This window comes from Drosophila ficusphila, unplaced genomic scaffold, assembly GCF_018152265.1.
Source record: "Drosophila ficusphila isolate 14025-0441.05 unplaced genomic scaffold, ASM1815226v1 contig_286, whole genome shotgun sequence".
In the NCBI taxonomy this organism is placed as follows: domain Eukaryota; kingdom Metazoa; phylum Arthropoda; class Insecta; order Diptera; family Drosophilidae; genus Drosophila; species Drosophila ficusphila.
In genome coordinates, this window is record NW_025064189.1 from 3476084 (window position 1) to 3498854 (window position 22771).

The window sequence follows — 22771 nt, forward strand, 5'->3', positions numbered from 1 at the left end:
GCCGGTCTCCGCCATCTGCACTTTGCACTTTTGGCGACGGCATTTTCTTGTCAAACTGCAAAAACTGAATTTAATAACCGTTAACCGAAACTTCTGCAACACGTGCACTCCATTCGCACACAGAAAAAAATAATGTTTTCATACAATGTTCGTTTTAATTAAAGCTTGGGTAGAAAAATAAAAAAAAATGGAACATTTTTTAAAGCAAAGTTTATATTAATGGGTTTTCATTTTATGTTCTCGTTATAAAATAAACAAACATCTTGTATATGAATTCAGAATTTTCTTATATATAACTAGTGAGTTAATATTCATAATATAAATACAAGCTACCCACACAGTTCATTAATTTCTCAGAAAAATTAGTAGTATTAATTAGCACGGTGAAAACAACAAAATATTTTGATTGCGTTCGTTTTCTTGATAATCATATTTTATCTCAGACACATTTAAAAATATATTTCCTGAAATGTAACCAATATATAATTCTGTATTTAATGTAAAAATATGAGTAGTTTAAATTTTAAGGAAATTATAAAAAAAACGGAAGGATTTGTATATTCGTATAGGATTGTAAGATTAACAAATTTTTAAAGTTTTTTAAATTTGGTTGAAAAATTTACATTTGACATTCGTTTTAATTACAGCCGGCTAATGGTAGGCATATTAATTATATTTTTTTCAGTGCAGTGGGAGGTCGACGTTCCTGGGGTTGGAGGTGAGGTGCATCGCATCGGAGGCTTACTACATTAGGCCTCATTGCCTGACAGGCACCACTTTTGGCCAGCTGCCGCACGTGACTGTGCAATGCTTTTGCCTGTTGGCTGTTGACTGTTGGCTAGAGCATTAGGGGTCAGGCAGTGGGGCATAAGTTGGGGCATAAGTTGGGGCATAAGTTGGGGCTTAATTTGCATCATGTCATTAATGTGAGTGGCATCGATAACACTGTGCGACAAAATTTAACAAAATCTTTGTTTAAGTTACTTTTTTGATTGTTTTCGGTTAAGGTGCATAAATTATGCACAAAAATATCTATGCCACCTTTTAAGTGATACGATTTCTTTTTTCATGGTAAATTTTATGAAATTATTATTATGAAAATAATTAACACAAAATATTATTTTTTTTGTTTACTTTCAATAAACTATTATTTTTTTAAAAGTGATTTTTTTTTCCTGATTTTTTTGAGTTTTTGAGAGGTATCCTCGCGTTACAAGTTCCATACGTAGTCGCCCAGAGTATAGAGCTGGGAGAAAAATTTTTTAAAGCATTGTGATTTTAAATAATAGATATTGAACTTGCATGAACGCTTATAACGGTGAAAAAATATTTTCCCAATATGTGATTATAAGGCTGTGAAATATGCAAAAACGCGCGTTTTTGGGACATTTGAGTGTGTGTAAAAGCTGACTGGCTATTGATATTAAGTTAAGTTATTAAGCGAACGACGGATCTCTGTAAATGCCAAAAACCTAAATTCCTTGTTAATTGTTAAGCTAAACTCAAAATAAATTAATTTAAAAGAAAACAGCTAATTTTTTCGTAAAAATTTAATGCTAAAATAGTACACAACGTACCACTGTGCAACGAAACGAACACAAATTATTGAAAAGACTTTTTTCGTTGACTTTTTCAGTCAATCGATCTTTTAATAAGTCTCACTGCGCAAGCGTCACTCGTATCGCTCACAAAAACAAAGTCTCCTGCTCAGAGAGAGAACGAGACTGAATGCTTTTTTTCGGTTGTTATCTCGAGCAGAACGTATGATATTAACAAATCCACAAACTTATATTCTTACTTTGATTAGGAGAAGAGAAAAAAGGGGCCAGACCGCAGATCCCAGGCTTGGTTCACTTTTCCCCAAAAAACCCGTTTCGGGTTCAAAATATTATACAGTAGAATCCTGTTATAACTACTCCGCTTATAGTGTCCGTCCGGGTATTGCGACGAAAACTCGATGGCTTGATTGCTCCCCAGACAGACTTATACCCTTATATCCTTTTGCTTATTGCGTCTTCCGGGTATAACGACGAAAACTCGTCGGTCCCTTCAAAGTCGCTATAAGCGAATTCTACTGTAGTTGAATCCGCCCACGTGCATTGGGCGGACTGTGCGGCATCTGCGAAATCATCTTTGGCTTATACAAATTCTCTCCAAACAAAACTCGTACGTTTGACGTAATCCATACAAAAGTACATTCCAATTGAATGAATTTCATTTTCATTATACCCTTGCAAAGCAAAAGGGTATTATAATTTCAGTCAGAAGTTTGCAACGCAGTGAAGGAGACACCTTAGACCCCATAAAGTATATATATTCTTGATCAGCATCACCATCTGAATCGAAATATGTATGTACGTCTGTCCGTCGGTCCGTCGGTCCGTCTGTCCGTCTGTCTGTTTCTATGTAAACTAGTCTCTCAGTTTTAAAGCTATCTTGCTGAAACTTTCCCAAAAGTTGTGTAGCTATTGCACGCAGTATATAAGTCGGATCGTGCCGGATCGGCCGACTATATCGGATAGCTCCAATACAAGAGAATGAAATAAAAAAATCTTACGCCGTTGTTTTTTATCAGATTGACTTTATATCTTCCATATGGCATTTTCTAACTACTATTGAATTTCGATTTAAATTTTATCAAAATCGGACAACTCTATCATATAGCTGCCATAGGAGAGATCAAAAAATATATATAGAATTAATGGAAATAAATTTATAACATCGTTGTTTTTTATCCCACGAGAATGATTTTTTCAATATGAAGTTTTTAAACAACTCTTATATTGAGAAAAAAGTTTCATAAAAATCGGACAACTATATCTTATAGCTGTCATAGGAAAGATAGAAAAATCTATATAGAAATAACGGAAATAAAATTATAACATCGTTCTTTTTCATCAGATAAGCATGATTTTTGGATAATAATGTTTTCTAACGACTCTTAAATTACGAATTAAATTTGTTAAAAATCGGACAACTATATCATATAGCTCGAAAATGTGGAAAATGAATAGAAAAATCGTCTTAGCTTCAATGTTGTTTAGCCTTTGTGTATTTTGTTCGACATATTTAATGAATGCAAGGGTATATAAGCTTCGGCATGCCGAAGCTAGGTTCCTTTCTTGTTTTTTTTAAATTTCGCACTGCCAGTGATAGTGGTCAATCAGAAGTTGTTAGGATCACACCTGTCGTGCTCCCATTCGTGTTTAACTCGAAATAAACGAATAATCTAAATAAACTAATTACAAGTAATTTACTATATGGCGACCACTTACAAGGTGACAAGAAATATCCCGGAAACTTGTTCAGTTTCGGCAGTGAACTTAAGCCCTGCTCACACTTCATTATTTATAAATATACCTACTAATAAACCCGGCGAACTAGTTGTGTGTTAATTTTCGTTTGGTGATTAAAAGTTAAAGAACATTTTTTTACAATATTACCAAAAATTCCCCTATTTCGACAACCCTTCCTGGGAATGGCAAATAGTGGTTTTTCAAAAAGCATCCCTACATCAAGTTGAGAGTCGAGATAAAGCTCGAAACTCCAGCTTACTGTCTTTCCGTTTGAAGTCGTGCTCATGTCTAAAAATAAATATACAGTGCACGCCAAAAGATGCGTGGAAAGTTTTTAAGCCATTGCAACCGAATCCATCCAACACTTTACAATGGATTTCTGGGGCTATGTATGCTGGGGCAAACCCAGCGGGAAAGTGAGAAGTAGGTTTTTATTTGAGTGGAAAACCTACTTTTTTTTAGCAGACGAAGGTGTAGGGATAGACGATTTCGGACCGATTTCGGGGGTGGGTTTCTGAATTTTACCATAATTTTTACCAAAGTAAGGACAATTTTGTTTAGCGGTAAGGGCCAAATCCAGTGGATTTACACAATACATATTTTGGGAATTTTTGTGGTGCTTCTGTGCACATTTAACCCCTATACAACCCAATACATTTTTTTTGAGGAATTTAAATTTTTAATTTTTCAAAATTTAAAATTTGGTTATAGTTGGAAAATTATTAAGGGAGCATTTTAAGAATTTGAGCATTTTGGAAACTTCCAAATTTGTCCGGGTTATTTCTTGTCACCCTGTATGATTAATTTTCTACAATACTAATGAAAATAATTAAATACTAAAAACTCTACATAAATGAAACAGTATGATTATGTGAATCATCGCCACTTAGATGCTATGAAAATGATAACCTTTACCTTAACTCTTTTATATTTGCACAGAGCGCCTTGGAACTTGCTTACTGGAATTTTAACATGCTTTATTATGTTTTGCTTCTGATCCTAAGTTTCTGTTTGCCACTTTTTGCGGCATCCAGTAAATACAGTAAGTAGAAACAAAAAAAGAAGCTAGCTTCGGCAAGTCGAAGCTTATATACCCTTGCAGTCATCAAATATGTCGAACAAAATACATAAAGGCCAAACAACATCGAAGCTATGACGATTTTTCTTTTAATTTTCCATATTTTCGACTATTGTTCATATGGCAGATTTTGATAAAATTTAATTCGTAATTCAAGAGTCGTTAAACTCTATTTTACAAAAATCATTTTTTTCTGATGAAAAACAACGATGTCATAATGTTATTTCCGTTATTTCTATATCGATTTTTCGATTTTTCCTATGGCAGCTATATGATAACGTTGTCGGATTTCAATATACTTCTGAATTTGTATTTAAGATTTTATCTCCTCAAGAACAAATGAGTTATTATAATAAGTGACCTAATGCAACTCTAATCTAATTAACAGCCAGGTTTGCATTGATTGGATTCGCCTCTGAATTTTAATCAATTTCATTTACTTTTTTGTCTAGGCTTTATTTCTTGCCATCTTGACGAAAACTGCCAAAGATTGCACTCGTGCAAACACTTGTTTAGTAGTATACGGTCCATTTCCAATATTGATGCCATGTATAATATCTGGGAGGAGCGACGATGTGAACGCGATAACTGTAAAAGAAAACCCAAAGATTGTTTCGTGTGCTGTCCAAAACCAGGAAACTACCTGCCAAGAATTTCGGAATGCACAGAAACCCCTGCACTTACAACTACATCTAAACCCGCCTTCCGAATATCGGGCGGAAAGGAGCCGCCGCTGCATAAGTATTCCTGGATGGCCATGCTTCTTTACCGGGACCTCACTGTTTCGAATCCGAAGCTTGAGGCCCGTTGCGGAGGATCCTTGATCAATAACCGCTACGTCCTGACCGCAGCCCATTGTGTGAAGCTAGTCGGAGACTTACTTCTTAAAAGGGTTCGCCTTGGCGAGCACGACAGCTCCACCGATACGCATTGCCAACAAAGGTTCGGAAGAAGGATATGCGCTCCCCCTCCTCTGGAAATAAATGTGGAGAATGCTTTCGTGCATGAAAAATATAAACGCTACAGTGAACACCACGACATCGCTCTTTTGCGTCTTCAATCTTCCGTTCGGTGAGTTATATGGTTACTGGTTAAAAAGGTACTTTTTATTCAAAATAACCTACTTTTTCAGCTACACTGACAGAATAAAACCGATCTGTCTACCGAATGCCTTCTTCAGCCTGAAAGATCATGACTTGTTCGTAGCAGGCTGGGGCTATACGGGTCTTCAAATAAAAAGCCATAAACTGCTTTCGGCAACCGTTAAGGAGACGAACTTTAAAGTCTGCTTCGATCAGTTTACGCACAAAAAATTCAGGAATGATACCCAATTATGTGTCAGTGGCAAAAGTGGAGTGGAAGAGAGCTGTGAGGGCGATTCCGGCGGTCCTTTGATGACAAAAAATGGAGACATTTGGTACGCAATTGGTATCGTTTCCTATGGACCACCTTGCAATCAAACAAAATGGCCAAGTGTTTACACAAAAATTGCCCCATATTTCAAATGGATACGAGCCCATTTAAAGCCCTAAAATCATAGGTTCTGTCTTGGGCTTATGGTTTTTACAATCATTTAACATTTTTGAATTTTACGCTTTGTTTGGTCCAGCTCAAACAACTAAAATAACACCCTTTTTTATGCTCTTAACATAATAACTAAAAACTATTGTAAATTGCCCTGCGAGGCAATTTTCTTAACCATTGCTTTGTTTTTCGCTTATCACTTATCACTTCTTGTCAAGCTCATGCAGCTGCAATGCCGAAAATAGTTAGTCAGTCGTGGCTAGATCGCTGCAATTAACGCTCAAGCCAATTCAGGTTTGTCTGCGCACTTTTTTGTGCCGTAGCCCTCAAGCCGCTAATAAATAAACTATTATATTTAACAAACATAAGGGAATTTAAAATAAACTGAACTATAACGCTAGAAAATACTTTGTAATAATTGCCATTGGAGTTAACTAAATTAAATTTATAAAACTAACTCTTTGTGTTCTCTTGCCAAAAAATAGTTAGTAAAAAGGCTCGCTAACTCAACACACTTTTATTATTTACACTTTTTTAACGACTCATGAATTTTGAATTAAATTTCATAAAAATCGGGCGACGGTATCATATAGCTGTCATATAAAAGTTGACGAAAATATGGAAAACTAGATGACCCGGCGAACTTCGTACTGCCTTAGCGCAGCTTTGATGCAATACTTTATTTAGTATAGCTCACCTATCTTACGTGTGAGTACCTATTCAATTTGAACTGGAATCTATTAAATCTATATATATAAACACATCTACACAATTAACACGGGATTAACATATTTTGCACCATCTACATGGTTGTAAAACTAAATAAAATAGTTTATTTACCTTGAAAGTAGGCATAAAATTGTCTCGAATAACTTTTGTTGCGCAAACTTTCGGGAATTTGTTTGTTTATGCAAACAGAAAGTGGTAGTTTTTGTAAAAATTTTTGTGAAGGTATATGAGTATGAGTACATTTTTTTAAATTTCTTGGAATTATAGGATTTAATCCTGACACAAGGGTATCCTGTGCACACTTTCTTTGTCTATTTCAGGATCTTGTTCTCCATCAGTTTTTGTGCGAAAAAAAACTATCTTTTTTTGCGAAATTTGTTTCATCCTTGCAGTACGTTGTACGTTACTTTTTGTTTACTTTACGCATCAGGCGCAGCTTGAAAGGACCTCTGATGTTTGTTCTCCGGCACTGCAAGTCGTAAAAAGTTCCTTGTGTGCGCTCTGTGTCCTCTGCCCTGGTGTCATAAAAGTTGCATAAAACTGCACAGATTTCTCAAACGGAGTGTCGTGAAAAAGTTTAGGATATGCCTTAAATACAATGGCACATCCACCAAATACACACGTGTGCATGTCTCAAAGGATGGCTTTAACCTGACCCTTGCCACTCTCTGTCTTTAAGCGGAAAGACAACTCGTTTGTACGTCATGTGCAGGAAAATGGCTGACAAGACAGGAAAAACGGCGGCCTCGCATGTGTCGGGATTTAATTTAGATAAAAGCTTTTCCACACTTTCACTCCGAACCTTTGACGTGCACCAGATAATGCCGCAAATCAATTCCGTAAACATTTTTCCCGGCCGCAACCCCGTCAGCAAGACGACAATTTATTTTCATAAGGCTGACGTTTCGCCAGTCGCTCAGATTGATTCTAGCTTATCAGTCGAAGAAAGGTCCTAAGAAAATTTAATTTTTCACACATACTCCCATCTGGAAACAATTACTTAAGTAGGAGTTTGGTGAAAAGATGTCACGTCATCATGTGAATTTAATGAATCAAACAATCGCTTTCCAAATCCAAGAATTCACTAATTCTAAGTCTATAACTTTTCCAATTCTGATCAGATTTTGAAGTAGTGTACCTCTAAAAATTTGTATTTTAATTCCTTAACGAACTGCATCATTAAAAAATTTTTTAATTTTTTTTTTTTTAATTTTTTCGAAAGAAAGAATTGTAGTGTCGTATAATTGGATTCTCTTGTATAAAAATTGATGTTGATATTGTTGATCTATGTACCAAATAATTTCTTTCAATGTACACATATAAGTTCCCCAAAAGCTGAAAAAAGAGAAATAAGTTCCATTTCGACCTGATACTTACTTTAAGTTACCTTTCATCGAACCCTTTTCCATTTCCAGCGAATCGCACACCGAGTAAAAGACAGTTGCAAGTTAATTATTCATTGACATTTATTGATTGAATTTGATAATGTTTTTTCTGCAGCATTTGTTGAATTTACATTGAATATGTGTTCAAGGGTTTCCTTCGTTCTTACTCTTATTTACCTATCGATTTGATTTGATTTGATATTAGCTGTTGCACAGACACAAAATTATGTACTTAGGGTTAAGAGTTTGCGGTGTTTTATTGTTTAGGTATCTTTCTTTTAGATATTTACGGAGGGGAGCTTAGGAACCTGAATTGTGGCCCGTTGTTAATTGCAATACACACACTCACATTTAAAAAACTATATATATTTTTGTTTGGTTTTCGGTTGTTTTTTGTTCGAAAATATTCATATCAAGTTTCGGCGGTAGAGTGTTCTATAGTTCTATCTTGGCATACAAAAAATACATTAGCCATAAATACTTAGTATCTTTCGAAGGGTTTCGTGTGTGGTTTTTTTTTTGTAAAAGTTTGCCCTGAATGAAACGGGGAAATAAATACTTGTAACGTATATTATCGAAAATAGTTTTTCTAGTTTATCATCTGCTGGTCGCTTGTAAATGTGGCAATTAAAAGTATCTGCATTTGCATTTGCGTTCTGTAAATGTAGGAGGGCTCTTGTATGTTTTCTTTGTATTCTGTAACTAGCACAACAATTGCACATTCAAATATATATGTATATATATATAGTAATATTTATAGTAGGTATTTGCATGTTTTGGCCTTGATTTTCAATAGTATCAGTTGCTTGTGGGTTTTGTTGCGGTTTGGGAAATGCGTTTGGTCTCATTGTTGTTGCCAATTTTCGCATTCTTTATCAGATTCGCATTTAAATGAGATTTGTTTACTTTTGTTTACATTTATCCTACTCTCGGCTTGCTTCACGTATTTTTTAGCTAGTACTAGTAACATGAGTAATTAAATTTGATTTTATTTATTTATTATTGGTTGCCCACGTGTGTGTGTGTGTTTGAGTTTGTCTATTCGATATAGGAAATTATCATAGGTACACATATCAACACAGTAGTTATGGTTGGTTAGTACAGCAAACACTTGCTCTCATATATTTATGTTTATGCATTTAACTATTTATTTGTTTATTTCTTTAGTGGTTTTGCTGCACAAGATTTGGAAGATAAGAGTTTGAAGTGGGGAGTTTAAATTAACGAGTGCCCTTGGAAGATACAGAGTGAAGGAGGAGTTTCAGTAGTGGAACACAGCATATAGACTCTATATTATATAGAGCACTTGAAATCAGGTCGTACAGCGTACTCTACTTCGATGTTTGTCCTTAAGGATCACAGCTTCCTGCTGCCAGGATATTATTTGCTGATCCTTGTCGATGTCTTGGCGATGGCAGACTAACGAAGTTGAAGAAAAATCAAACTTAACAAAGTAAAATTATTTAATAAATTGTTTCAGACGATAAAGGCTGTGCAAGTATTTCAAACAAAGGGTTTGTCTTACAAACTAAATACATGATTAACGATTAATTATTTATCCATTTATCTATATAATTATATTCTTGTTTGCGTAATACTCCGTTCACTTGTAATTAACAATCGTGAAATGTTCTTGTAGTGTAAATATTAAAAATAGTTGTAATTTGACTTGGATTTTCATCTTTGTTTGTGCATCTTTAGTAGTTTATCTTTGGTTTTCTTCTTCACTAAAATTGTCCTCAGCCACGCCCACTGCCTCCTTAGCGAAAGGTATAAAAAGTTCTTGCTACAGTTTACAGTTAAGAGTTACAGTTTTCAACAATTCTCCCATTTTATATTATATAACGTATAGTACACACAGCTTAACCGCGTGTATAGGTTTAAGTTTCTTCATTACAGAGACCGTTGTATATAGTACAAAATTTACAATAGAAGCGAGACCTTCTTCTGTGTGGAAAAAACCAATGTGGGGATAAAGGGGAAAGGGGGGAGGGGAGGGATATTGGATTTTAAATCGGGGAAAAAGCCCTAAGTTGTGTATAAGCAAAAGAGCTGAAGGCTGCCTCTCGGGGGACAAGCGCGTGTCTAATAAATTTATACAAAATCTGTGCTCAGAAAATAGTTTACAAATATACTTTAGACTTAGTTACACTGTTCCTTTGGGCGTGATATAAAATGTACAAGTCCCGTGTACATATATCTCATATATCTCGTATTTTCGTATTGTAAATAGCTTTCTCCTGTTTGTCTGGATGTGATTATGTTCGGTGTTTGTGTTTCAGTTTTTCATTTTTCGGGGGTTTCAAAGAAGCTCAGAGTTACGCAGATTTTGATTGTTTCCTTGAAAGGATTGTTGCCGTAGAAAAGGATCTGTATATTTAGGTATACTTGTTGCTGATATATATACTCGTATAGTTTAAATTGACCCAAAAAGTGTGTGTTGTGTACAAGTGATATTTACGCGTTTCTCAGGAAATTACTTACTTAATAATCTTAACCGTGTTTTTTTTTTTTTGTTGGTAAAAGTCTTCAAAACGCATCTGGGTGCTGGAGTAGGTAGCTCAAGTTTTCGTGTGTTCGTATTTGAGATATTTTTGTGGCTAATTACTTTTTTTTCGTTACTGCCCAATTGTGACAATTTCAGCAATGCGCTGGGCTTCTAATAAGTCCCTAAAATGTGGTTTTAAATTTATCCGTAAATTTTGTTCAAGCAACGTTTAGTTTAGAGCCGGGAAACTGGTTTCCCCACTTGTGTTACTCGTCACTTTTGCACCATTTGAATTTCGATTCTTCGCTAACATTTACAAACTGAAGAGAAGGAGGAGTCTTTGTCGAACAACTAGATTAAGTTAAATACATACAATGCTGGATTGGGTACAATTTAGCGTTGGTTAAGTTATCATCGCCGCCATCGAGGCAATTTCATTGCTCGATCCGCACTTTCATCGCACTTTCCAAAGCGTTTTACAAACGGTTCGTTCGGTAGTCCTGTTTTCCTTGTTCAATCCTTTTTAGAATCCTCTTAAGAATCAATTGATAAACCGCGCCTTCTGTTTGCGCACAAAGTCCTGGGCCTGTTTGTCATTGATTCGCACCTCGAGGATTTGCAAAATGGGATTGCCTTCGTGGGGAGAAAATACTACATAGCATCGAAGGAGCCTTCGGTTGTCGGGTTATATTTTACTCACATTTATCCTTTTGCTCCATGAGTGGCAGTTCGATTTGCTTCAGCCCGTGGAAGTTGTCCACACTCGTGCTGTAGTCCGCCACCCCGGGAATGTTGCCCAGTGCCAAGTAGGCCTCGCCTCCAAAGTCGTTGGCCGTCAGGACATCGTGGTCCATTACCGTGAAGCAGATCATGGCTCCTTCGGTCAAACACTGCTCCAGGGTCACCGAGAACTCGAAGCATTCATCGAATACGGGGTTCAGAGTGCGCTGAAGTTAATGAATTAAAAATAATATTAGGAGAAAGAAAAATACTTGTTCAATATCAACATTTGTTCTGTACTCTCAAGATATTAAAGGAAATTTAAAATATTTCTTTATGAGGATTTGAAAGTTGATAAATGACTTCCCAAAAGCCGATTACATAAACAAAAAATCAAGTAAAATTCAAATGAAATGTTAATTAAGGTAGCTAGTAAAAACTTTGCACCAATAACAAAAGTGAGAGAGTAAAGAAGTTGTAGTTTGGAGGAAATTAAAAAGTTTTAAAAGTTCAAGAGAATTTAAGCAAGAAGCAAAAGTTAAGACCAAGATAAATTCAATTATTTCATTAAATTTAAATAAAAATACCCTTTCAAAAATAGGTTAATTAATTCCTCACCTTATGCACATTAGTCTGCTGCTCCATGCAGTGAAGGAAGATCCTGCGGGGAAGGAGCTCTATGACCACAAAGGGATCGCTGAAACCGTTCGGATCGAGGGGCACCACATCCCTGGCATGAAGGACCTCCACGCAGAGGGAGTCATGATTGAAATAAGCCCTCACAGCCAGAGATCCGTAAGGAGAGGGCATCACTGCCATCAGTTGTTCCCTCAAGCGTTGCATGTAGAACATATCGATAAGTCTATCGGTATCGGTTTTGTGGAACTGCAGCCTCTGCTCGATCCTCCAGAAGTCCTCGGTGTGCAGGCACTCCAAAAGTAATCCCTGTCCTTCGGCGTGAAAGAAATCGATGAGCAGTTGCAACGCCTCATAGAGTCGCTTGTGGAAATGGGTGGGTTTATCCGTTTCATCTCCAGTTTCCATTTGCCGGGACATCTCCCCCAGAACAGTTTTCCAAATGAAACGCAGCGATCGATTGAAGTTCTTGGTGAGCAGAGCACTATTCAAAGCAGCCAGGTGGCAATCCAAGTACTCCAACAGAGGAACAATCGCCTGATTGGCGGGCAGGGAATCGGGTGACCAGGCCAAATGGAACATCGCCTTCTGCAGGGACATCTGCATGAGGGGAGCTAGTTTCGATAGGATCCTCTCGCAGCGGTTCTCCATGTGGGTGAGACTCGACTCCAGCAGGTTATCCGCCGACTCCTCGAGCGGCTGCTCATCCGACCGAAACTCCGCAAGAGTGCGACGCACATACTCCACATTGTTGACCGTGACGCACATGTCATCGGAGCACCGGAAAGGACCCTGCTGCTCATAGTAACCACCTTCCGCCAATGCAGTATGGATCAGATCGCAGTAGTGCATGGCAGCCGAGCAAACCACATCAATCAGCTGGGATTCCAGCATGATGGCCGTATCCTCGTCCGGCCAGTTCATCACCTTCCAGAACTCCTTGATGTTCAGCAGAGTGCTGGCCGTATCTACCGAGGAGCTACTGTAGCGGACAATCCGCTCACCCTCGCAAATGGCATCCATGCGAATGGCGGCCCTGATCCTCTGCAGCGCCTTCGCCTTGCTGACCATCATCCAGCGCTCCAGCGTCGGAATAAACCACTCGTGGCTGTTGCTCAGCGCCAATGGCTTCTCCGGTGGCTGCGGTTGGGTGGACAGGTGTCGCTTCAGCTGACAGAACTCCTGGAGGGCCAGGAAGAGCTCGAAGGGCTTGGTGTCCACCGGCTCAGCATCGCCCTCGAGCACGGCGTACTGGGAGAGATTCATCCGCACCCCGGGCACCTGGCCAGCGGCCATCCGGCTGTACACCTCCTCGCCCACCATCGCATCGTACTGTTTGTAGATGATGCTGAAGTACTGAATCCCATTCGTGCTGCCGGGAAAAAAGAAGAAGAGGAGGAAAAGGGTCTTTACGTGGTTGCGCATCGATTTGTGGGATTACCGCCATGCAGAACGCTTCGAAAGTGGACTGCTCGATGGTTTTCTTTTTAATTATTCGTGGAAAACTTTTTGTTTGCTCTCGCTTTCTACTTTGCTTTTTGCAGAAGGGTTTTTTTTAAATTTATTTGTGGAAAGTTTTTATTCGCTCTATAGTGATACTTCGTTTTATGAAAATGAAATATAAAGTTTTTTAGGTGGTAATTCTTTAATTATTTTTAGGATTTTTTTAATTGTTAAAAACACAAAATAGGTTGTATTAAAAAACTCCTTGAATTGCAAATAAATTGGCTTGTCGTTATGAATTTTCGATCAACAAATTTCTTCTAGAAACTATAATTTTATTAACACCTAAATTTTTATAATATTTGTCATTTTATTGAATAACAATTCGTAAACTTCCATCTTCAGGAATTTTTTAACGAGCCTATGTACTATTAGAATTTTAAGATTGTGGTTAAAAATGTTTCCTGGAAGTTGTGTTGGTTATAAGAATTTAATTGAAATGCGCCATATTTTAGAAATAAGAAATTTACAGTTTTGAAAGAATATTCAAAAATTCTATAAAATGTTATTTTTGTTTTTATTCCTCTTTAAAACCTCCTTAGAATCTAAAATTTGAAACCACCTGAGGACCCATAACCCTTGAGCTTCCTATCTGCCTGCGGCTGGCGAATGATGGCCTCCTCAGTTTTAAGCGAGAAAATGGCGCAATTAGCCTGCGAGTAAATTTTGCTAATGCCGCCCGTCTCGACACTCAACGCTCAACGCTCAACACTTTGGCTGACAGCCTCTGGACATTTGTTAAATGCCTCGTCAGGATGTCCGGGTTGCTACTAGCCCGTCCAAAAGCAGAAGCAGAAGGGCAACGTGAGAGCATTTTTATGACAGCGCAATTAATTTGGGGCTTATGTGTGTAAGCCACTTGATGTCCTCATTAAGGTCCTTTTATGGCCGCGCTAACTGGCAAATATGTGACTGATTAGTCCGGCGGGAAGGCCAAGGATGCAGTCCCAGGCACCTATAAATGAGCCTTTTACTGAGAAGCCCTTCCGGCTGCGTTTAATGCCGTAACGTGATCCATGCCATTTTGGGTGGATCGATTTGTCATTTCATTTGCAAGAGATTTCCAAATTGCGACACGAACCACTGCTGATAGCTTTCCTGTGTTCAATCCAATTAGATTGAAAACGAATTAAATATCTGGGCAAAGGCTTACATTTGGAATTTCGATTGCGGAATATTAGAGATATTTTCCCTAACTAACGTGCATGCAAAGCACGTATGCGTATTCACTAAAATTGTTAGTCAATTTTACTTGTTACGTTTCAAAATTCAAAATCTAATACAATTTGATTTTAATTCTGTCTGCCAAAGTAAATTTGTTAGCCAATATTATACAAATACTAAACGCAAATTAAATGCTTATGGATTGCTGATAAATTCAGCTTAGTATAGGTATTTGCTTAAAATGTGTTTATTAAGTTGAGAACTTAAAGAGGTTTTTAGTAAAGTAATTAAGACTCTTACATAAGCATAAATATTTATAAAAAACAGTTTAAATTCCGCTTAAATCTCTTTATATTACAATCTACAGATTTATTGGATTTCCCTTTAAAATAAAATTGTTTCTAATGGCTGAAAAACCTACAAACACTTGAGCCTTGAGGACTCCCACCCTTTGGCTTAAGTAGTTCTCCTGTTTTCAGCGCCGCTGGCAATCTGTCATGACAACATTTTGTGGCCCTCATTAATGCTCGTTAGCTTTATGACTTTGACTTGGCCATTTGACAAATGCCCAAACTGATTAGAGAGTGGCAACTGTAAAGTGCTCCGCCCCTCCGGCGACAACGACGATTCCGGATTAGTTTGGAATCGAAATGACGCCATTTGCGTGGGGTCGCAATTCAATTGGGTCAACAAGGAGTGCAGTGCTCACATGGTGACCCCCTGGAAACTGGGAATGGGAACTTGGAACTCGCTTGTTTTGTTAAACTGCTCGGGACATTTTATTTGTTCGATATGTGAACCTTGGACCCGTTTAATGGTCGACACGTGTGCCACACATCGAATCCAAATGCGAATGGGAATCCTGAACATTGGGAAAGGTAACTAACCGAAACCGGCGACTAAAAGTGATCCGAAAATCTACTCACTTGTCGAAGAGGGCATGGTAGTAGGTCTGTCCCAGCTGAATGTCGGCCGTTAATGTCGTTACGAAGTTCGATAATGGATTGGGCAGTGCCTGCGATTCCCGCATCACCGTTTGGCCCCACATCACGGATCCCTTGCGCAAAGCATTCACCACCTCGCCCCTCACTCCCTTGTTGAAGGGACACACCGCCCGGAAGGCTCTCATCGAGCCCAGGAGTCCCAGACAGCGCAGCAGGAACTCCAAACGGATTAAAGAGGGCGGGTTCAAGGCGGGAAAGATGTCCCTGTGCCGCCGGATCTGGTTGAGCGACCGCTCCACGAAGCCGTTCATCGCATCCGCCAGCCACTGCTCCAGATCCCTGCTAAGCGCCTCCTGGTTCGGCTGGTTCCACTGCTTCTCCACGTCGCTGAGCAGCCGGTGCAGGAACTTCGGGTCCAGCGGAGTGGACCGGTTCAACTTGGCGGCTGCCACGTATCTGGAGGGGATAGATTGAAGGATTTAAGATTACTGTGTGGGATCATAGGAATTTACAAATATTTATAACAAAATTTAAATAATAATAAGAAGTTGTCCTGTATATAAAATAAAAATAAATGAAATAAAATATAGTAGAATTAATGGAAATGACACTGACTTTTTGAGTATCGAGCTTTTAACCAGCTTTAAATCATGAAAAAAAATTCATAAAAATCGGAAAACTATGTATATCATATAGCCGACATATGAGAGATTAAAAAATCAACAAAAAATGTATGGAAGAAAATTATATTATCGATGTTTTTATCTTAAAACGACTATATGTCAAAAATTCGAAAACTTTGCTTTATGATGTTTAATTTTGGATTGGTATACCTTAATTGCTTAATATTATAGAAAATATAATCATCGATATATTACCCTCGGTTATTGGCATCACAAAATCAAAGCATATATTAAGTTATAATATTCTTTTAGCAAAACCCACCTGGCCATGGCGCAGTGCAAGTCCGAGAGATCCGCCTGCACGGCCAACTGATGCAGGATGGTGAGAGCGGGTCCTGGCAAATCGCCGCACCAAGTCCACGAGGGTTCGTGGGTGGTCACCTCGTGCTGCATGAACACCTTCTGCAGCTGCTCGACCTTGTGGATCTGCTGCTCGAGGTTCTCCTCGCTGACGGTGCTCCTGTCCTCGCGGGTGGAGAGCCACAGCTTCAATCGGATTCTCCCCTGAACGGTGCTCCGATGACTGCGTGCTTCCAGCTTGAACCAGGCATCCAGGCCAGTGGATGGTATTTCCGAGAGCGGAATATTCACGGAGCCCAGAAAATCGTCCTGGGATCCCTGTCGAGCCGACTGACACACCTGTTTGAAGAAGCGCCCCAGACCGCGAACGCCACGCACTTCATTCAATCGAGAAACGGCGTCCATCACACAGCTTTCGTCATCGTGGTCCCAAATGTCCAGGTGGAAGGTATCCGTATTGATGTCATCTATATCGCTGTGGGATATAATATTAATTTATATTTTTCAGGTAATATTCAGATTTATGTGAGTTTGTAAATTTGCATGAGCTCATCAATTATTTAAGATTTACAAATGTTTGCATGTGTTTACAGCCTGCACTTCGATGCTCCATTTAATTAATTACTTAATTTATTGTTGCCCTTAAGTTGCAAGGTAATGATTTGTAATGAAAAGTACAAATATGTATGTTATTCCCTTGAACTGGCTGCTAGTGGATATTAATCCGAATTAATTAATACAATTACATGAGCAATCATTATTGCTTCTACTATAGAATACCACTTCCAAGAATTAACTTGTTGAAGTTGGTAAGCCATTTAAATAGGATTAACATTGTAATTTTTGACATCGGAATGTCAAAGTAAATCAGGATTTAAATCTACCAATTTTAAAAACAAATAAGAACCTGATTATATGCTGGCTTATTAGGGTATTTTATATTCGTCTGATTGGCGTTTTTCTTTTGCTTCTCCTCTTTTATTGCAATTGCCACATACATTTCATTGCATTTCTTGTGGAACATTTCATTGTGCATTTGTGTGCTTGAATTTTATGGAAAATGTAAATGAATTTCTCCCTTTTATGTCTTACAACTCGTAAATTACGTTCGATATTGTAACGAATCGTTGGGCAATGTGACAGGGATCAGGGATAACAGATGGCAAATGATTTGTTGAGAATTTCTTTTCTCCTTTTTTGTTGCCAGGTTTTGCCATTTATCAGGCTGCCATCTCCCTCTTGATTTTAATTTCAAAATGTTTCAATTAAATTACAAATGCTTCGCTAAATGTGATGGGTGATGGGTATCCTTCCTTATTTTTGATAGCTATATATATCAACTTACAACTTGAACTTCTCGTTCCACTTGGGCGTCAGCGTGTGCGGCTTGATGCTGGTGGCCTTGATGAGCTTCGCCGGCACCGGTCCGCCGAGTGAGTCGCGCTGCTCCCGCCCCCGTCCCCCCTCCCGCCGCTTGAAGCTCAGCCGGAAGCTGTGCTTGCGGTGCGGCGGCGAGTCCGTGGCGCTGTTATCAAAACCGCCGCTCATGTCCGCCGAGAGGGCGCGCGGCGTCGGCGGCAGCGGCAGCGGCGACACCGGCGGACCGCCGTTCTCGTCCGGCTGGATGCCCAGCATGCAGTACGGGTCCGAGAAACCTGCAAGGGCCATAAATAATTGAGTACTATGGGTGTCGAGATATCGAGAAAGTTTGTTTCGGAACGAGGTCCAAACGGAAATGCACGGGAAAATAAATTACAAAGGTCTTAAGAGGTCGTAAGGGAGTTTTCCTATAAAAAGGGGGTTGTCCATTAAATAAAGAACAATTATAAAATTAAAATGGTTTAATGGAAACACGGAGGGTCTATAAATAATAAAATTTTAAAAGTTTCACAATTTCAAATTGACAGAATTCTACCAAATAAATTAATAACTTTAAAGAGATGTTTTATAATGTAATATTTACTTTTTGGCGAAATGAAAGAGCAATTTGTTTCGTTAAGAGATTATAAAATTGATTATTTCCTAGACGATTTGTTTATTTAACTATAGCATATTATTTTAATAAGTAATCATATTTAAGAAAAAATAATATTTTAATTTAAAAAAAATTCGTATTAAGTTTTTTTTCATATTCAATGTGAAACCAAGAAATATATATGATAGTTTAATTGAATTCTCCACATTAAATTAAACCTACTAAACTAATTTATTAAAAACATTTATTTCCATCTGTGTTATTGTTTTGATTAATTTTTTTTCTTGTTATTTAAGTACATTTTTATTATGGGCAATTATAAATGAATTATGAAGCCATAAAATTTTGCAAATTGTAACTGATATTATGTTTTTATCTCTGTGAAAAGAGGACGAAAACTCGGAAAAAGGGAGACTCGGTCGATAAGGAGGAGTGAGAAGTGGTGGCGCATTAATGAAGAGCTCGACTGATGACATTAAATGCCAATTAATGGCACTGCCCGCGGGGATAACGTGCCGTCAGCTGGTCCCAGTCACACATTGCGTATGATTAACATTTCATTTGCATAAAGTGCCGCCTCAATTATTGAGTGCCAGTGATTTACGAGGCAACGAGAACTGAGCTCTCGCCGCAGATGGCCGCCGTTGCCAAGATTAAGATTTTTGCGAGAGAGAAGATCCGCATAATTGAAACAATTACGCTGCCTTGGGGACGATTTCTGTTATTGGTATTATTTCAGGGCGATTAATTTAATTGGGTTCAAAATGGCAGCAATGCTATATCCGATGACCAATCTTGATTATGTACTAAAACCGATTCCATCCGATTGGGATTTACTTTCAGTGGGTAAATACCGCCGGTAAATCGATTACGCCACAAAAATGATTCATTTGAAATTCGGACTCGTACATTGAGCCAAGGCAGGGCACTCATTGTAATGGCCAATTTGGTTGTTGCCCTTCATGGTTGACCAGTCCGAGGCGAATCACTGGCTGCTAATGAAAATCGAAGAAAATCGAACTGAAACCGAACTGAATTGAACCTGATTCGCCGTCTTCGCAGCTTATTTGGCAATCGAGAATGGCCCAAACAATAGCCGGCCGATGAGAGCGGCCACGTTTCATTGGCAACGAGTTGTTTGCCATCTGCCCAGGGCCTCCACTCCCACTTCCCCAACTTCATCCTCTTCCGCATCCTCATCCACATCCACTTCCCCCAGGAAGCCTTATTCTGGCCTATTTGGTGTTGCTTCCAGACGGTAGCCGTCATCGGAACATTTAGCAGATGGCACACTAACGTTGCACTACTGAATAGAGATTTTGGTGAGGAGAAGAGGGGAAAGGAGGGGTAAGGGAGCAGTAGAAAAATACTCGAACAGAAGCAGACGCAGACGAAGGAGCACTCAACGTATTCCTTACACATCCTTGAGCACATTAAAATGCGAAATTGCGTTGCCTTCGATGAGGCTGCTGCTGCTTCTGCACAGAGAAAAATTCTAAGAACCAAGACAAAGATGCGGAAATAAATTTTATATCATATGTGATTTTTTGTTAACCCATTTTACTCTGAATATTTATTGTATTGTATATAATTGTTACAGATTTTAAATTGTATGATTGAAAAATATTTAGGATGAAAGCATTATAAAGGCAATCAAACAATAAATCAATAAAATAAATAAAATATATTATTTATAATGTTTAATATTATAAAAAGTATCTGGTACAAAGTAAATTTTGGTTAATGGCATGTGTAAAATATTGTTTAAGTATTTTCTTGTAAATTTAGATTTATAGTTAAACATTTTTTATAAAAGAAGTTGTGACCGATATACCAAGGAAATAATAAAGAAATTATGATTTTTTTTTAAACATAAGCCTTTAGAACAAAGTTCTTATATACACTATAACATTAGAATAAAATAATAAATACATTAAATAATTACTAGCAACATTTCTCTTCGTGTACTCCTATTTCTGGATGTGGGGCTTCTGGCTCTTGAGCATAATGAACAAAATGGGAAGCATTAAATTGCAAATTTATTGAACGCACACTGCGAAGGAACCTGAAGAGGCATAACCAAAACTGTAGCCCTGACTTGTACTCGCACCATAACCATAACGGGGAGGAGGACAAAAATCGACTATAGAAGGTATATAATTGGGGGAAGTAGTCAACGCACATAAGATGGGGCTCGGTTATGGATGGGTCGTTTGGCTTTTTGATTTGCCCAAGTGCACACACGCACCGCCACTGAGCTTCATAATGCAATTACCGCACTAGCCGCAAAATCAATTTACAAACTAAAAATATTTACACACACAAGAGATGCGATACATGGAATAGACAGATTGACACATTGGATGGGAGAAATGGGAACTGGGTAGAAATGTGTTGATGGTGCGGAAAGCTGAGAGCTGAAAGCTGAGGAAGATCTGGCTTACCATTGGCATCTTTCGCCTCGAGGCCATCAGCCTCGATTACCACCGCAGAGAGTACGATTATCTTTGGTTTATCCTCGGCGGAGGCGTGCAGCAGGCGATAATGACGATCCGGATTGACACCGAAGGCGCGCTGTGCGTGCAGATACATTTCGTCCTTGTAGTGTGCAAACTGAGCCCGAGATTTCCATTCGAAAGTCAAGTGTGAGCCAAATTACGCATACGCCGCGTGGTGCCAAGAAAGCGGTGTGTGGAGGAAAAGCAAATATTTTTTCAATTTAATTTAATTATATTGTCATTTATTTGTAAATATTTTGGGAGTCAACGAAATTATAATATCATTTAAGGCAAAATCTACATATATATTTTGCTTTAACGGAAATTTATTTTTCCCCCTCTTCAAACATAATCCATTTTCGTTCTTTTCTCTCACATCTCTATTGATTTATCTCCTCTGAATTTATTAGCCAGTCGACTTTCGATTTGGATCACGCTTCAAAAAACGCTTCGGAATGTTGTTATAATTTGATTGCTTTCGCTGCAGTAAAAATTATGAATAAACTTCGCTACCTGTGAATTTATATGAAGAAAAATGCAGCAAAAGCTAAATGAAATTTATTTTAATTTTAATCCCCTCTTTTTGGGATTGACTACTGAATACCAAAAAGAGATTTTGGCATCGCAATGAATAATAAGCAGACAGAAAATGCAAGACAATAATGGACGGATTTATTTGGGTGTGTTTTCAGTACAAAGAATAAATAAGTAGGGAATTAAATATTCCTTGTGTGCGAAGAGAAAATGTTTCCTTTTTTTGTTCAACCTCTCGGCTTATGTTCATCCTCATTAAGCAAAAAAATGGCAGCCTTATTAACGCTCTTTTAGTTCCGCTGCAAATAATTCTTTTTAATTGAGAATAATCTCAGTTTCCTCCTCGAGGGCAGCTCAACTCGGTTTGTTTATCTTTCAAATGAACACCACTCGGCCAGATTGTGTACCTAAGTAACCTTCAGTTTGCAGCATCTGTTTCTGCAACTTTCGTGCATTTCGTTATTACTTTTATTTTATTTTTTTCCCCCTTTTCATTAATTTCCATTAGGACAGGCTTAACCTCCCGATGGTGCTGGGTGAGCAAATCGCATTTATTTGTAATTATTTACCATTAAATGCAAAAACTCGAGCGCAGGGATGCCCGCTGAGACGGCCAGGCAATAACTTTACTGACTTGGCCAACTTGTGTCCCTTTGCCATCCTTATTCTCATTTTCTATTTCTATTTCTCGATCCGCTTTGCGGGGACCCGCGAGATTTGACCGGTTTCAACTCAATCACAGCAGGAGGACGACGTTATTTTCCGCTACTAGTTGAAACTTTTGTTATGCTGGCACAACCTTGCCATCTACCAGTTTACTTCTCTTCACTCTACTTCACTTTATTTTCCCTCCGGGGAGCTTCTCAAGTTTCATTAGTTGTGCACTGGGCGTCTAACAATTTTCTTACTGCGAAATTAAAAACGATAATTGAAAAATGAACTCGTGTTAAGCTGGCCAGCACCGCGCCATCGCAGAAATATTGTGGAAATATTGGAGAAATTCCTTTTGAAATGGCAGTCGGCAATGAGGAGGAAAAGTAGCACATTTTTAATTGAATTTTCTGCCCTCAACGCACAGACTTGAGAGCTTCGGAAATGAAATGAAATTACCCCCCTGCCTCCTGATTTTCGACTCTCCCATTCACCACCCCCAGAAATCTCCCATTTGAAAATCCCCAAAATCCCAGAATGTGTTTTCTTCTTGCCGTCGGGCAAACCGGAGCATTAATCATTCAAATTGCAAAACGTCTCAAAGCCTAATGCCAGCGATTAAGCCTTTCAATCATGTGGTGTCCCCTGCCCCAAGGCGAATGC

General features: G+C 38.4%; 2 protein-coding genes across 3 annotated transcripts in view; one reads left to right on the forward strand and one right to left on the reverse strand.

Annotated features, from left to right (window-relative positions):
• Nucleotides 1-4921: 4921 nt before the first annotated feature.
• On the forward strand, nt 4922-5906 carry LOC108089288 (CLIP domain-containing serine protease B9-like). The gene is made up of 2 exons (XM_017187466.1): nt 4922-5445; nt 5507-5906. The coding sequence occupies exons 1-2, from the start codon at nt 4922-4924 to the stop codon at nt 5904-5906; spliced, it is 924 nt and encodes a 307-aa protein (XP_017042955.1).
• A 2169-nt stretch (nt 5907-8075) lies between these two features.
• LOC108089553 (BAI1-associated protein 3) overlaps nt 8076-22771 on the reverse strand; it is a 55008-nt gene continuing 40312 nt past the window's right edge. For both annotated transcript variants that reach the window (XM_043207746.1, XM_043207745.1), the window contains 7 exons: nt 20870-21038; nt 17796-18105; nt 16413-16925; nt 15450-15923; nt 11839-13228; nt 11201-11447; nt 8076-11133 (listed from right to left, as the gene is read on the reverse strand). In XM_043207746.1, coding sequence (XP_043063681.1) covers nt 11042-11133; nt 11201-11447; nt 11839-13228; nt 15450-15923; nt 16413-16925; nt 17796-18105; nt 20870-21038 — 3195 coding nt within the window. In that variant the 3' untranslated portion in view covers nt 8076-11041. The remainder of the gene's footprint in view (nt 11134-11200; nt 11448-11838; nt 13229-15449; nt 15924-16412; nt 16926-17795; nt 18106-20869; nt 21039-22771) is intronic.